This window comes from Stegostoma tigrinum, chromosome 1 (genome assembly GCF_030684315.1).
Source record: "Stegostoma tigrinum isolate sSteTig4 chromosome 1, sSteTig4.hap1, whole genome shotgun sequence".
Classification (NCBI taxonomy): domain Eukaryota; kingdom Metazoa; phylum Chordata; class Chondrichthyes; order Orectolobiformes; family Stegostomatidae; genus Stegostoma; species Stegostoma tigrinum.
This window is the reverse complement of record NC_081354.1, coordinates 172372892-172389028: the sequence shown is the minus strand read 5'-3', so window position 1 is coordinate 172389028 and position 16137 is coordinate 172372892. Positions and strand designations below refer to the sequence as shown.

At 43.0% G+C, this 16137-nt stretch overlaps 1 protein-coding gene across 5 annotated transcripts in view; it reads right to left on the bottom strand.

Moving 5' to 3' along the window:
- The window catches only part of ctnna2 (catenin (cadherin-associated protein), alpha 2), a 1331223-nt gene that overhangs the window by 1156851 nt on the left and 158235 nt on the right, over positions 1-16137 (bottom strand). For all 5 annotated transcript variants that reach the window (XM_059650313.1, XM_059650312.1, XM_059650318.1 and 2 more), the window contains exon 3: positions 12545-12740. In XM_059650313.1, the coding sequence (XP_059506296.1) occupies positions 12545-12740 (196 nt within the window). The remainder of the gene's footprint in view (positions 1-12544; positions 12741-16137) is intronic.

The window sequence follows — 16137 nt, the reverse complement described above, 5'->3', positions numbered from 1 at the left end:
CGGGCAGGTTTAACACAGTTGTCACCAAGCCACCTCTATTCATTTTATATTCCTAGTATTCTTTTCTCCCATCTTCTTTTCTCCTTCTGTCACACACAGCTGCAACATTTTACAAGTGGTTGTAAAGTATTTTGAGATTTCTTGAGGTTATAGAAGCCAAATTAGTGCAAGGTTACTTTTTTCTGTTTTTTCCAAACTGAACGGGGAGCACAAAAAGTAATTTTCAAATCGACTTCAATGGAACTATAGGACACAGACTGCTACTGCAATTATAAGATTCTTTTCTGCCAGGGAAGAATACAAGTTTGATCACTTTGAAAGAAACTATCTGTTGTCAATTCTAGATTATGCTTTCCACATATAATAGCCAGCATAGGGCTATACTGTATGAGTGCTGCAATTGAGAACATGAAATAGTTTTGCAATGGTGAAAGAACAAAATATTGCTTTGCTGAGTATTTCTTATCTACAAATCCCTAATTAAGGAAACTACTCTTCCTGAAATACCAAAATTCCTAAAGAATGCAATGCTTGTTGTCAAGTCTAATAGCAACTGCAATTTTAGCAGTAGTGAGATAAAAGATTAAAGATAAGCTGGAGCATACAAACCTTCAAAAATGGAAACTTTATGGTTACAATATTCTAATCAATCTTGACCTTTTGTTTTCCAATCAAAACATGTAAACTACACTTTCACTTGCAAATGTGTCAAAACTGCTTAAAGTTTTACTAAGGTTAAATAAGTTAGGCTTCAAGTTACTGTAAATGACACAAGCACAGCACAAGAATTTTTCTTTAGTTTCCTAGATTTCTCTTGACCTAATTAGACTCTATGGACTTTGAAAGTGTTGCATAATTAATTCTGGTTCAAATGTGACTAAAAGACTTTCAAAAACAAAAGTTGCTGGGAAAAAAAAAAATCAGCAGATCCGGCAGCATGTGAGGAGAAAAGGCAGAATTAACGTTTTGCGTCCACTCACCCTTCTTCAGAACTGTCACTGGATGCTGCCAGATCAACCGAGTTGTGCGAACAATTTCTGTTTTCGTAAGTCTTCTAGTCATATTGAACTGATCTACAGCATTCACAGTATCCTCGTCAAAATAAAACCCAAAATACTAACTTCTTTACTGTGGTGGGCTTTAATGTTAACAGTAACATAAGGTCACTTTAAAATAAAAGCTGCTCTTTCAATTGACTGATACGTGTCGTTTACATACACATTCTTCAGTCAATTGGAACTTGCATTTATGTAGTGCCTTTAATATAGTGAATTGTCTGAAAGAATTTGAGGATCATCACACAAAAAAAACTTACAAGTCAAATTAATAGCTATTAGTACAAGAGCAAAAAATTGTTTAAATTCTGGAAGTTTAAAATATAAACAAAAATGCTAGAAATACCCTGCAGGCAATGCATTATATTTGCTAACAGATGGTAGGCTTAATTTTACACAGGAAGGCAAACTTCCAACCTGTATCCCTGGCATAAGAAGTCAGGAATGGATCTGTCTGCACTCAGCTTGCCTTATAGTCAGCTTACTGCCATTGTACTTTTAGTTGGGCTGAGACTTCCATCCAAGAGTTAAGCCAAGCGTCCAAGAGTTGGTGGCTACTCAAATAGCCATCCCAGCTGCACCAAGCAGTGGCAACTGTTAGGTCACAGGCAGTCCATAGATGAGGAGGACCTCAAAGACAAGACTAATCTTAAAGGTATCACCTGGGCCACACTGGCAAGAAGCCACCAATTAAAAAGGGAGGGTCAACCAAAGGATACAGGGTGCCCTAACAGCAGTCACATCCCATCCTATACCTACACAGTGCCACTGGGCACAATTCTCCCTCAGCAGCAAAGAGTGAAGGTCCTTAAGTGTTCATTAATTGGTCACTTAAGGGCCTCAACCAACATATCTCCATGGATAAGATATCCTTGGAGGCTACCAGGGTGGGGGGGGGGGGGGGGGGGGGGGGGGGGTGATGGGCAGAAAAAAAAAGAAAAAAATCATAAAGGCGTAATGGCATAAGGCAAAAGCAGATGGTAGTAATCCAAAGTGAATGTTTCTTCTACAACATATGCTTCTTTCATTAATCATCACAATCACCTGCTACCCTTCCAATGCTTTCTAATCAAGCTGTTCAGGTAGGTTATTACATACCTCTGCAGCAAGTGGAATTTGAACCCAGGTCCCTTGGCTCAGAGATATATCCATTACCAGTGGACTACAAGAACATTCCTCCTACCCTTCTGATGCAAGTGCTCAAGATGTATCACTTGTTCTCCTACCTGTTCCTTCTCACCATTCAAGCCCTCAGGTACTTTGAAATTCTAATCCATTTATCAATTTAATTCTCCATACCCTGCCTTTTTTTTTAAAATTTAGAAAGAACCCACTCATGGAATGTTCTCAAGGCTATCCTTACACCTTTTCTTGAATATGGGCATTCTTCTCCAACCCAACAGAGCCTACCTCATTAAGAAAGATTTGGAAGATCATGGCAAAACCTTCAATTATCTTCACCCCAACTTCAGTTAGCATCGTGGGATGCAAGCAGATTATCCACTTGAAGCACACGCAGCCCTCAATCTTCACATCATCCTACATCTAAGCCATCTCAGATTATACCAATATTTAGTCAGTCCACAACTGCAAATCTAAATACAGACACCTAAATTGAGACATTAAGTTGATTTCTTACACTTATGCTGAACTTAATAAGAGCACTACAGAAGGCCCACAGAGATATAAAAATGTGGAAGCGAGACAGCATTGAAATGGCAAGTATCAACAAGCTCAGAAATTATGGACAGAAAAGACATTCAACAAAGCAAACAACTCACCTTCACAAAAACCAACCTTCCTTCAGCATCTGCAGTTCTTGCTATCGCTTCCTTTCATTGACTGTCTAGACTTCCCACTACCTCAGGAAAGCAGCCAACATAATTACAAACCCCTCCCACCCTGGGTATACATTTTTCCATCCACTTCCAACAGAAGATACAACCATTTAAAAACAGGTACCAACAGATTTAAAAAGAGCTTCTTCCCTGCTGTTGTCAGACTTATGACTGAATCTTTCATATTAGAGTTGATCCTTCACTGCCACTCTATGATATTCTGCACTGTTCTATTACCCTGATGCACTTATATATGACTTGCCAGGGTAGCATACAAAACAACATTTGACTGTGTCTCAGTACATGTGACAATAATAAATCAAAATTAAATCATCTAACTTTTATCTGGCTTCCCTGGAAAAGCTCAGCACGTCTATCAGTCAGCATCTGTGAACAAAAAATCAGATTTAACATTTCAGATCCAGTGACCCTTCCTCAGAACCAGACCCGAAGCATTAACTCTGATTGTTTTTTTCTTCATATCTACGCCAGGTTTGCTGAGCTTTTCAAGCAACTTTTGTTTTTATTCCTGATTTACAGCATCTGCAGTTCTTTTGGTTTTTATCTGATTTCCCTGATGTGGATGAGACTGACAGAGACGTAAAGTAAAACCTTCAGATTAGGTTGGATGATTGCATCTAAGTTGCTATCACACACATAAAGAGCATTTGTGGCATTTTTTAAAAAAGACAACAGCAGTGCAGCGTGGAATGAAAAGGGCAGACACTTGCATCCTCTGTGAAGTACAGAGAAGTGGCAGAAGAAAATGAGTGAACAGGTCAGACATCAGCTGTCCTCTCTGATCTCAAAAAGGATCATTGGTGTTGGAGGAGGCAAACTGCACAATTTGCAACTCACATGAAAATTATCCTCTCCCTAAATCTAAAAACAGATTGACACTGCTTCCAATTTTAATAAAGATAATGAATATCACTAGTCTGAAAGATCAGTGGCCAAGAACTTTTGTCACAATATTGATGAGGCAGTGTACCCTTTTAATTCGTATCTTTAGTTTTATAACTTGTAACAAACTTCTCTGACACTGAAAACTAACTAGGCCAAACATGGAGTCTAACAAGGTTGTTGCAGACTTTAAGAGTATCAACTTTAAAAGAAAAACCTAATGTATAACTTTTAGCATTCCATTCTTTTTACTCCTTTCTTAATTCATTTTTCTGCACATGATTTGAAATTAAACTCACCCATTCTAAATTTTCTTTATTAGACCTTGGGCAGATAATGAGCTATACAACAACAGGCAGTTGAAGGGTCAAGAGTGAGTAAAATTAAGCAGTCATGTGCTGGCTCATTGATCTATCTGCCTCAAGGCATTTTACCAGTGGTTGGGATGGATGCAGAAGGCAGAACCATTTCAGATGGCATGAAAGACCACTTTACAGGTTCACTGTATTTTGTCAAATGGCAGTCAACTCACATTACATGGAAATTCTACACACTTCAGGGAACCAAGCCAGGAGGACCATCTATTGCAAACCCAATCGCATAAAAGGGAGGTTATGGATGTGAGTTTGCTCGCTGAGCTGCAAGGTTAGTTTTCAGACGTTTCATCACCGTTCTATTTATAAATAGAAAGCGGGACATAACACCAGGGCTTCATCGGAGGCACACTGATGATGTTACCTAGATAGGTGACGAAACATCTGAAAACTAACCTTCCAGCTCAGCGAGCAAACTCACATCCATAACCTCAACCTGAGCTACAAATCTTCTCAAAACTCGCAAGGGACGTTATGGGCAGGGACAGCATTTATTTGGTGCCTTTTCTCCTGGACCCTGAGATATGTGGCTCAGTTCTATTTACCTGGCCCAGTTTCCAAAATTTCTTCCATATCCAACAGTGCCTACCCCTGTCAAAGGGGTTGCTGAGTTATCAGAGCGTCAGCCCTGAATGAACCAGATGCATTAGCCTGCAGCTTCAGCAACTATATTTCATTAATTTGCTAGAATTCTTCAAAAATTAAACAAGCAGTGCAGATAATGGGAATCCTTCAGATGTAGTGTATCTGGATTACCAGAAGGCATTCAATAAAGGCACGATACAAAGGTTACTGTGTAAGTTAAGATTACGTGGGGTTAGGCTAGAGAGTGGAGATAAATGAGTCTTTTTCTGGCTGGCAAGATGTAATCAGTAAGGTACTACAGGGTTTGGTCCTGGGCCCCAACCATTTACAATTCACATTAATGACCTGGATGCAGAAATAGAAAGTCGTATGGCCAAATTTGCAGGTGGTACTATAACAGGTGAAACACCAAGGTGCAATTTAAAAATAAAACTTACAAGTAGATATGGATAGGTTAGGTGACTGGGTCAACATTTCACAGATGGACCTTCACATGGATACGTGTAAGGTTAGAAAGGCAAGTTATTGTCTAGATGGAGAGAAATTTCACTGCATTTTGGTGTGGAGGAATCTGGATACGTTTCTGCACAAATTGTGAAAACTAGTATGCAGGTACACCAGCTTATAAAAGGAAGACAAATGGAGTTTTGGCATTTAATGCTAAAGAAACAAAACGAAAGCAGGGAAGTGTAGCTCTAACTCTGCAAGACATTAGTGAGACCACATGAGATTGATTGCAGAGAGGAGGAGTAAAAGGAAATTGAGAATTTTAGGTCTACATTTGAGTTTAGAAGAATAAGAGCAGATTTAATTGGGGTGCCACAGTGGCTCAGTGACTAGCACTGCTGTCTCAGTGCCACAGACTGGGCAACTGTCCGTGTGGAGTTTGCACATTCTCCCAGTGTCTGCATGAGTTTACTCCCAAAGCCCAAAGATGTGTAGGTTAGGTGCACTGGCCATGCTAGATTGCCTATAGTGTCTATGGTGGAAAATATAGGAATACGGTAAAGGGGCAAGTCTGGGTGGGATGCTCTTCAGAGGGTCAGAATGGACTCAATGGACCAAATGGCCTGCTTTCATACTGCAGGGATTCAACGTAGAATCGAATGATTCTATAATGAAATATAAAAGACAGAGTAGACACAGAGGTTATTCTCAATTGTCCCACAAGGGTAAACAAGAGCTCTCAGGTTTTAGGCCCAACCAGTCCCCCTCCAGTGACATTCTCATTCACTTAGTGGAACTGGTCTTCAACCTCAACAATTCTTCCTGTGATTCCTCCCACTTTCTACAAACCAAAGTAGTGGTTGTGGGCACCTGCATGGGCATGAGCTATGCCTGCATCTTTGTACGATTTGTGGAATAGTCCCTCTTCCACAGTTACACCAGCACCAACCCTCACCTCTTTCTCCGCTTTATTGATGACTGCATCAGTGTTGTCTCATGCACCCTCAAGAAGTTCAAGCAGTTCATCAACTTTGCCAACATCTTCCATGCAGCCCTCAAATTCACCTAGGCCATTTTAGATGCCTCCCTCTCTTTCCCGGACCTCTCCGTCTCCATCTCTGGAAAACGACTCATCACTGACAGCCATTTCAAACCCAGACTCCCACATCTGCCTCAACTACACTTCTTCTCATCCACTCTCCTATAAAATTGATATTCCATACTTTCAATTCCTACACCTCTGCTGCATCTGCTCCCAGGATGTGGTGTTTTACTCCAGGACATCCTGGATATCCTTCTACTTAAGGGACTGAAATTTCCCCTCCTCTGTAATTAAGAATTTTCTCAACCACATCTCTTCCATTTCCAGCACATCTGCCCTTAAAGCCCCTGTCCCAACAGCAATAAGGATTGAGTCCCCTTAGTACTCCCAGATCACTCCACCACCCTCTGAAACCAACCAATCATCTTCCAACACTTCCACTGGCTTTACTGAGACCCCACCACCAAAAAGATATTTCCCTCCCCACCCCTCTCCATCATCTACTCTACACTCCCTACCAACTTCACCAACATGCCAGATTCCTTTTCCTGCGACCGCAATAGGTACAACACCTGCCCCTACACATCCCCTCTCACCTCCAAGGCCCCAAACAATTCCTCCAGATTCAGCAGAGACATCACCTGTGCTTCATCCAACTTGATCTATTGTGTTCATTGTTCCTTTATCAGAGAGGCCAAACGCAGATTCAGTGACTGTTTTGTGGAACATTTACGCTCTGCACACACCAACTAACCTGGCCTTCAGTTGCAATCTATTTTAGTTCCCCATCCCACTTCCCTGCTGACATGTCCATTCTTGGCTTCCTGCACTGTCAGAGGGAGGCAAATATGAACTGGAGGAACAACACTTGACGTTTCGCCTTGGAAGATTATAGCGCAACAGCCTCAATATTGACTTCACCAGCTTCAAAATCCTTCTACCCCCCGCCCCCCCGCCTTATCAGTGTCCAGCCTTCCCCCTCGAACTGATCTAACCTTCATCTTCCCTCTCACCTATCCGCTCCACTCTTCCCACTGAACAATCACACTAACCTCCTACCCACATCCACCTAACACCATCCAACCTACCATCCCCCAGCCCCACCCACCTCTCTGTTTACTTCTGGGCTCTCCTCCCCAGTCCCGATAAACGATTTCAGCCTGAAATGTTGACTTTCCTGCTTCTCGGATGCTGTTTGATCCGCTGTGTTTTCCAGCTTCACATCTATTCACTCTGGCTTTCAGTATCTGCAGTCCTTATCTGTCTCCATGACAAGCAGAGCGTTTGGTTTCACCGATTCCATTCAACACGTATTATTCTACTTCTCTCCAGATTACAAAATCGAGAACTATTCTTTGGGGATTCTTTTTACTGAAATAAACCACATTTCTTCAGAACATTGTTTCACTGCTGCTAGCTCAAACCAGGGAATGGGAAGTGGTAAAAGGTGGAATAGAATTTTGTATCTCAAAATAGCAACTACTGATTCAGCCACCAATTGCAACACAAATCTTGATCTGAGCTTCAAGCTTTTGTTCCTGAATAGCAGAGTAATAAGGCATTTTCTGGTGCAGGTATTTTTCAAATCAGAACACGTTGCTCTTATCCTATTCACAGACTTGACCTCTTATCAATCATGCAGTTTTGACTAAGTACTACAATTCAACCGACTTAATGTCTCCATTAAGTACTGGCAAACCTGCTGAAAAAACTATTATACAATATGATTCTTCACATTAATTTCCAATGAATATACTGCACTTCAATAGTACAGGCCAAAAAGATACAGCACAAGTACACTTTTGGCACAAGTGTCTGGAACTTAAGAGAACAGACAACAGTTCAGAAAATAAAATGCTGTGAATGCTGGAGATCAGAAATTAAAATAACAATGTGCTGGAGGACCTCAGTAGGTTGGAGGAATCGACGGAGAGAAAAACCAAGTTAATGGTCCTAGTTCAATGACTTTTTCTATTCTGAAGAGTCCTAAATAGACTTGAAATGCTAACTCGATTTCTCTCCGCAAATTCTGCCAGTTGAATTTTTCCAGCATCTGTTATAATTTAATAAAAAAGGCACATGTCCTATCCCGTCAGTCCAAGTTGGTGCTTTTTGTTAGTCCCATGCATTCATTCTTCCTTCAACCCTAACAGGAAAAGCAATGACCAATGTATAATATATACAGCTCAAAAATAAGAACTTCAGCCCATCATATTGATGTCAGTTGAAAATAAGCCAACCTAATCCCACTTTCTAGCTGTTGTTCTATGGCCCCATAGGTGACTTTAATTGCACAGCCAAGTATTTCTAAATATGACAAGTACTTCTGCCTCTATCATTGCAGGTCACGAATTCAAAATTACCATCACCCTCAGAAAACATTTGTTAATTTTCCTTTAATTGTTCTGCCAATTGTGGCCTCTCTAAAGAAAATTATTCCTTCCAATCCACCCTACCTTGACTCTTCAATTTTGTAAAGGCCAATTAAATGTTCCCTCTCACCTTCTTTATTGTAAAATAAGTGTGTCCAATCTTTCCTTAGACACCACATTCTCCAATGTTGACAACATGTTTGAAAATCTCCTCTGTATGCTCTATGTAGCCATATCTTTGAGCAATACAGTGCCCAGGACTTGCAAGAGGTTGCATACATCCATATTATATATTGCAGTAATAAAATCTCACACCGTTCTGAAAGCATACAGTTTCTTTTACAGACAGCTATGGCTATCATATTTACTTATCCAGCTACATTCATAGATGTTGAGAGTTGTAGACTTAAAAGCAAGAGAATATGGCAGTGTCACTGGGCAGCTACTATATAACAATATCCAGAATGGAACGAGAAGGAACAGAGAATACAAACATAGAAAATCAGCAGTGAATGGGCTCAAAACGAGAAAGAACAGTAAAAAAGACAAAATCAATCACACTGTACTTGAATTTAGAGCAAGACAGATGATTAACAGTGCAAATATAGGCTAAAGGGTATGATCTTATACCCATTATAATGATATAGTAACAAGGAGATCAAAACTGAAAACTTGCTATGCTGAGCCCATGACTTTTAAAAAGGGCAGGCAGGAAGGACAGGATGGTTGGGTAGCATTGTGGGTAGGGGATGGAATTAAAAATACCTTGAATTCAAAAGATACAGAATCCATAGGGATAGAAGGAAAAAATAAAGATGGGAAAGAAGATAGCAGTAGGAGTAATCTATAGGCCTCTAACATTTGCTAGATGGTAGGACAGAGAACAAAACAGGCATGGAACAAAGGCAACACATTATTCATAGTTGACTTTAATCTTTATGTGGAGTGGCAGGGAAAGCCATGAGGAAGAACTCATCAAGTGCATTTGGGACAGCTTCATCGATCAACATGTGATGGAACCAACTAGGAAAAAGGGTATCTTGGATCAGGTAATGCATAATGAGGCAGATTTACTGATTGAGATCAGAGTATAAAATCCCCGTGGAAGCTGCTCACAACATAGTAGAATTTGGTATTCAATTTGACGAGGGAAGATTTTTTTTAAAAATGAACAGAAATTGACTGAAAACGTAATAAAAGAAGGACAAAACAAACTCTGAGACTAAACTTGCAAGTGATATCAAAGAAGGACAACAAGACTTTCCTGAAGTTAATAAAATGGAAGAGAGAACCCAAAGTTAATACAGAACTTGTAGATAACAAGGCTCAGGAAATAAGCAAGGCCATGTTCAACTGAGTGTGGCATGAAGGAGTCCTAGCAAAAACTGCATTCAATGAGAATCAGAAGGCAAATTCTCCACTGGTTGGAGTCATACCTGGCAACAGGAAGATGGGTACGGAAGACAATGATAGAAGGTGGATAGTGGAGCAGATAGGTGGAGAGAAGACAGACAGGTCAAGGACACGGGGATGAAGCCAGTAAAGGTGCGTGTAGGTAGGGAGTTGGGCTGGGGGTTAGTCAGTGAGGAGAGTAGGGGTGGGTAGGTGTGAGGGAAGACTGATTGGTCAAGGAGGAGGGGATGAAGCTAGTAGAGGTGAGATGTGGAGGTAGGAAGTGGGTGTGGCAGGTTGGTCAGGAGGAGGGGGGAGGAGCTGATAGGTTGGAGAAAAGATGGACAGGTCAAGGAGGCTGGGATGAGACAGGGGGCTGGTCTTGGGATGAGGTCAGGGGTGCGGAGATTTAAGCTTGTAAAGTCTGCATTGAGACCATTGGGTTGTAGGGTTCCCAGGTGGAATGTGAGGTGCTGTTCCTCCACTTCTCAAGTGGCATTGTTGTGGCACTGGCAGAGGCTCAGGATGGACATGTTGTCCAAGGAGTGGGAGGGGGAGTTGAAGTGGTTCACGACTGTGAGGTGTTGTCGTTTGTCATGAACCGAGCGTAGGTGCTCCACAAAGCAGCCTCCAAGCCTTTGCTTGGTTTCTCTGATGTAGAGGAGGCCACATCAGGAACAGCGGATACACATTAGCAGATGTACAGGTGAACATCCATTTAATGTGCAAGGTTTTCTTGGGGCCTGGGATGGAAGGGAGGGGGACAGTGTAGGGGCAGGTGTAGCACATCCTATGGTTGCAGGAAAAAGTGCCAGGGACGGTGGGGCTAGTGAGGAGTGTGGAGCTGACAAGGGAGTCACGGAGACATTGGTCCCTCCGGAAGGCAGATAAGGGCAGAGAGGGAAATACATCCTTGGAAATTTATCCCAAAGATAAACTCCATGAGAGAGGAGAATTCTGGGAGGGGGGACAAGCTAATCATGGTTAGACAAGTTTGATTAGTCCATTGCTACTTCCCTCAGTCCCTAATTTCTTCTAATCAATCACACGGCCAACATTTGCATCAACTTCAAATCTCTTAAGCATTTCATATCTGTATTAATGTTTTTTTTTGCAAAAAGCATTTTTGAATTACAAAGATTTCTGCTTGCACTAAATCCACTCCAACAAAGAAAACCTTGTTCCGCATTGTCTCCAAGACATCCCTCCACACAAATACAGAAGACTGGAATTGTTTTGAAACATACAAATAAGATTTCAAACATTGCAACATGGCCATATGGAAATCAAAACAACTAAAACAGGAATTGGGGAGGTGATGGTCTAGTGGTATTATCGCTGGACTATTCACCCAGAGACCCGGGTAATGCTCTTGGGACCCAGGTTTGAATCCTGCCAGGGCTGAAGAAGGAATCTAAATTCAAAAAAAGAAATCTGGAATTAAGAGTCTAACAATTACCATGAGTCCATTGCCAATTATTGGAAAAACCCATCTGGTTCACTCATGTCCTTTAGGGCAAGAAACTGCTATTCTTACCTGGTCTGGCCTAGACCCACAGCAATGTGGTTGATTCTTAACGGCCCTCTGGATAATTAGGGATGGGCAATAAATGCTGCTTAGTCAGTGATGCCCATATCCCATAAATGAATAAAAAGGCAAAAAAGAGAAATAATTTAACACATTTAATGCAGACAAAGAAGCAATATGCTTTCTGAAATATGACTTCAAAGTTTTTTCTCACAAATGAAGAAGGGATCTGGCTTTTCCTCAACTTAAAAATATACTAATTGCATCATAATAAAATGGGAGGCTAGATGAACACAGCAGGCCCAGCAGCTCCTGAGATGCTGCTGGGCCTGCTGTGTTCATCCAGCCTCACATTTTATTATCTTGGATTCTCCAGCATCTGCAGTTCCCATTATTACTAATTGCATCAAGTAGCTTTAAGCTACTTACTTTTCTGTAAAGTGGTAAAATTGCAACATTTAAATCCCACAATAATTCACTGATGAGATAACCAATTGCAATGATAAGTACAGTTTCAGTTACTTTACTTGTAAATGAAGTAAAATAAATGTTTCATCACAATATTTCACAATCAATATTGTCACAGAGGCTGAGCTGTATAGCCTCTGGCACAAATCATTACCTTTCACTCCATATTTAATTTGTGAAATTTGCATGTTTGACTGCAGATCTGAACTCAAATGACAATGATCACACTCAGGCGGATATAATCCAACACTATCTACTGACTCCTTCTCCTAAATGCTTGTGAGATTAGCTATTGAGGCCAGGGTTTAAGCTTTCTGATCCATTTCTTCAAATGGCCTGTCTATAGTCATTCAACACTGCAACAAGCATCAGATGTTGTTAATGAATGAAAACGGAGAAAATAAACTTCCCCCACTAAAATAAAAGTTGCATAGTACGATCATTATAAAAGGAAGACAAACAGCACAAATCACTCATGTGCATTTACAATCCCTTCAACCAGAATACTGCATAACTATGCTTAAACCAAAAAATACACACCTTGTTTACGTACATCATCCACGGCCACTAGAAGTTCCTCCTTCAGATCCTGGCTCTCCTTTGCAATTTGGTCCCCCTTCTCTAAAAAATTCTGAGTAGCTTGTTCTACAGAAGCAGCCAGTACATGTGCTTTCTTGGATCGGCCTTTCTTTTTACTTGATGGGCCCTTGCTGCTTGTATTCACAAGAGTGGTTACCTAAAAATAATAAAAGCATATTAAATAATTTATTAACAATTCATACCTTCATAACTGACTGTAAACTCCCAAGGAGTTTTACACTGATCTATTAATTCACATTTTTTTTAGAAATACGACAAAACAGTATTGCAGCGTTCCTTGATAACAAAGTGTGGAGTGGGATGAACACAGCAGGCCAAGCAGCATCTTAGGAGAACAAGATGCTGCTTGGCCTGCTGTGTTCACCCAGCTCCACACTTGGTTAAAATAGTATGAGAGATAATGGGAACTGCAGATGCTGGAGAATCCAAGATGATAAAATGTGAGGCTGGATGAACACAGCAGGCCAAGCAGCATCTCAGGAGCACAAAAGCTGACGTTTCGGGCCTAGACCCAGAGCTCTGAAGAAGGGTCTAGGCCCGAAACGTCAGCTTTTGTGCTCCTGAGATGCTGCTTGGCCTGCTGTGTTCATCCAGCCTCACATTTTATTATCTCCACACTTGGTTATCTCAGATTCTCCAGCGTCTGCAGTTCCCATTATCTCTTGCAGCATTCCATCATGTTTATGGCTAAACAAAGTTTTGTGCTGTAAAACTTCAATGGTAACGTTAACAAAGTTGACATTACTAATTCATAACATCTAACTTCACCACAATTAAAATGGTTCCAAAATCATATTCACACAGACAGAACATGGGAACATGGGAACATGGGAACATGGGAACATGGGAACATGGGAACATGGGAACATGGGAACATGGGAACATGGGAACATGGGAACATGGGAACATGGGAACATGGAACATGGAACATAACAGCACAGTACAGGCCCTTTGGCCCTCGATGTTGTGCCGACCTGTCATACCGATCTGAAGCCCATCTAACCTACACTATTCCATGTACGTCCATATGCTTGCCCAATGATGACTTAAATGTACTTAAAGTTGGCGAATCTACTACCGTTGCAGGCAAAGCATTCCATTCCCATACTACTCTCTGAGTAAAGAATCTTAAATTATTGGAGGTAAAGTCATCTGCAGTTTCCCGAAGTAAGATCTCTGTGAGCAATGCTTCTGATTAAGTTGTTATATCATTTCTCCTGCCTGTCAAACTCGAACAGTTTGTTTGGTTCTACGTAATTTGGTAGAATCATGCCAATGTTTCCAGTCCAGCTTGTCAAATGACTGGAAACTGAGTCTGAACTAAAATCACCTCCAAAATACACATTAAACAAAAGGGAGAGATTAAAAACTAAAACAACTTGATTGGATAATGCCTTCATAACATTAGAACTTTACAAATCACTTTACAGCACTTTCTAAACGGCAGTTACTGTTACAATGTATGAAGCAAAGCAATAAATAAACATGGATAAGAGATAATGGGAACTGCAGATGCTGGAGATTCCAAGATAATAAAATGTGAGGCTGGATGAACACAGCAGGCCAAGCAGCATCTCAGGAGCACAAAAGCTGACGTTTCGGGCCTAGACCCTTCATCAGAGAGGGGGATGGGGGGAGGGAACTGGAATAAATAGGGAGAGAGGGGGAGGCGGACCGAAGATGGAGAGCAAAGAAGATAGGTGGAGAGGGTGTAGGTGGGGAGGTAGGGAGGGGATAGGTCAGTCCAGGGAAGACGGACAGGTCAAGGAGGTGGGATGAGGTTAGTAGGTAGATGGGGGTGCGGCTGGGGGTGGGAGGAAGGGATGGGTGAGAGGAAGAACCGGTTAGGGAGGCAGAGACAGGTTGGACTGGTTTTGGGATGCAGTGGGTGGGGGGGAAGAGCTGGGCTGGTTGTGTGGTGCAGTGGGGGGAGGGGATGAACTGGGCTGGTTTAGGGATGCAGTGGGGGAAGGGGAGATTTTGAAACTGGTGAAGTCCACATTGATACCATATGGCTGCAGGGTTCCCAGGCGGAATATGAGTTGCTGTTCCTGCAACCTTCGGGTGGCATCATTGTGGCAGTGCAGGAGGCCCATGATGGACATGTCATCAAGAGAATGGGAGGGGGAGTGGAAATGGTTTGCGACTGGGAGGTGCAGTTGTTTGTTGCGAACTGAGCGGAGGTGTTCTGCAAAGCGGTCCCCAAGCCTCCGCTTGGTTTCCCCAATGTAGAGAAAGCCGCACCGGGTACAGTGGATGCAGTATACCACATTGGCAGATGTGCAGGTGAACCTCTGCTTAATGTGGAATGTCATCTTGGGGCCTGGGATGGGGGTGAGGGAGGAGGTGTGGGGACAAGTGTAGCATTTCCTGCGGTTGCAGGGGAAGGTGCCGGGTGTGGTGGGGTTGGAGGGCAGTGTGGAGCGAACAAGGGAGTCACGGAGAGAGTGGTCTCTCCGGAAAGCAGACAGGGGTGGGGATGGAAAAATGTCCAAGTTCTTTAAGGACCGCAACTTCCCCCCCACGGTGATTGAGAACGCCCTTGACCGCGTCTCCCGCATTTCCCGCGACACATCCCTCACACCCCGCCCCCGCCACAACCGCCCCAAGAGGATCCCCCTCGTTCTCACACACCACCCTACCAACCTCCGGATACAACGCATTATCCTCCGACACTTCCGCCATTTACAATCCGACCCCACCACCCAAGACATTTTTCCATCCCCACCCCTGTCTGCTTTCCGGAGAGACCACTCTCTCCGTGACTCCCTTGTTCGCTCCACACTGCCCTCCAACCCCACCACACCCGGCACCTTCCCCTGCAACCGCAGGAAATGCTACACTTGTCCCCACACCTCCTCCCTCACCCCCATCCCAGGCCCCAAGATGACATTCCACATTAAGCAGAGGTTCACCTGCACATCTGCCAATGTGGTATACTGCATCCACTGTACCCGGTGCGGCTTTCTCTACATTGGGGAAACCAAGCGGAGGCTTGGGGACCGCTTTGCAGAACACCTCCGCTCAGTTCGCAACAAACAACTGCACCTCCCAGTCGCAAACCATTTCCACTCCCCCTCCCATTCTCTTGATGACATGTCCATCATGGGCCTCCTGCACTGCCACAATGATGCCACCCGAAGGTTGCAGGAACAGCAACTCATATTCCGCCTGGGAACCCTGCAGCCATATGGTATCAATGTGGACTTCACCAGTTTCAAAATCTCCCCTTCCCCTACTGCATCCCTAAACCAGCCCAGTTCATCCCCTCCCCCCACTGCACCACACAACCAGCCCAGCTCTTCCCCCCCACCCACTGCATCCCAAAACCAGTCCAACCTGTCTCTGCCTCCCTAACCGGTTCTTCCTCTCACCCATCCCTTCCTCCCACCCCCAGCCGCACCCCCAGCTACCTACTAACCTCATCCCACCTCCTTGACCTGTCCGTCTTCCCTGGACTGACCTATCCCCTCCCTACCTCCCCACCTACACCCTCTCCACCTATCTTCTTTGCTCTCCATCTTCGGTCCGCC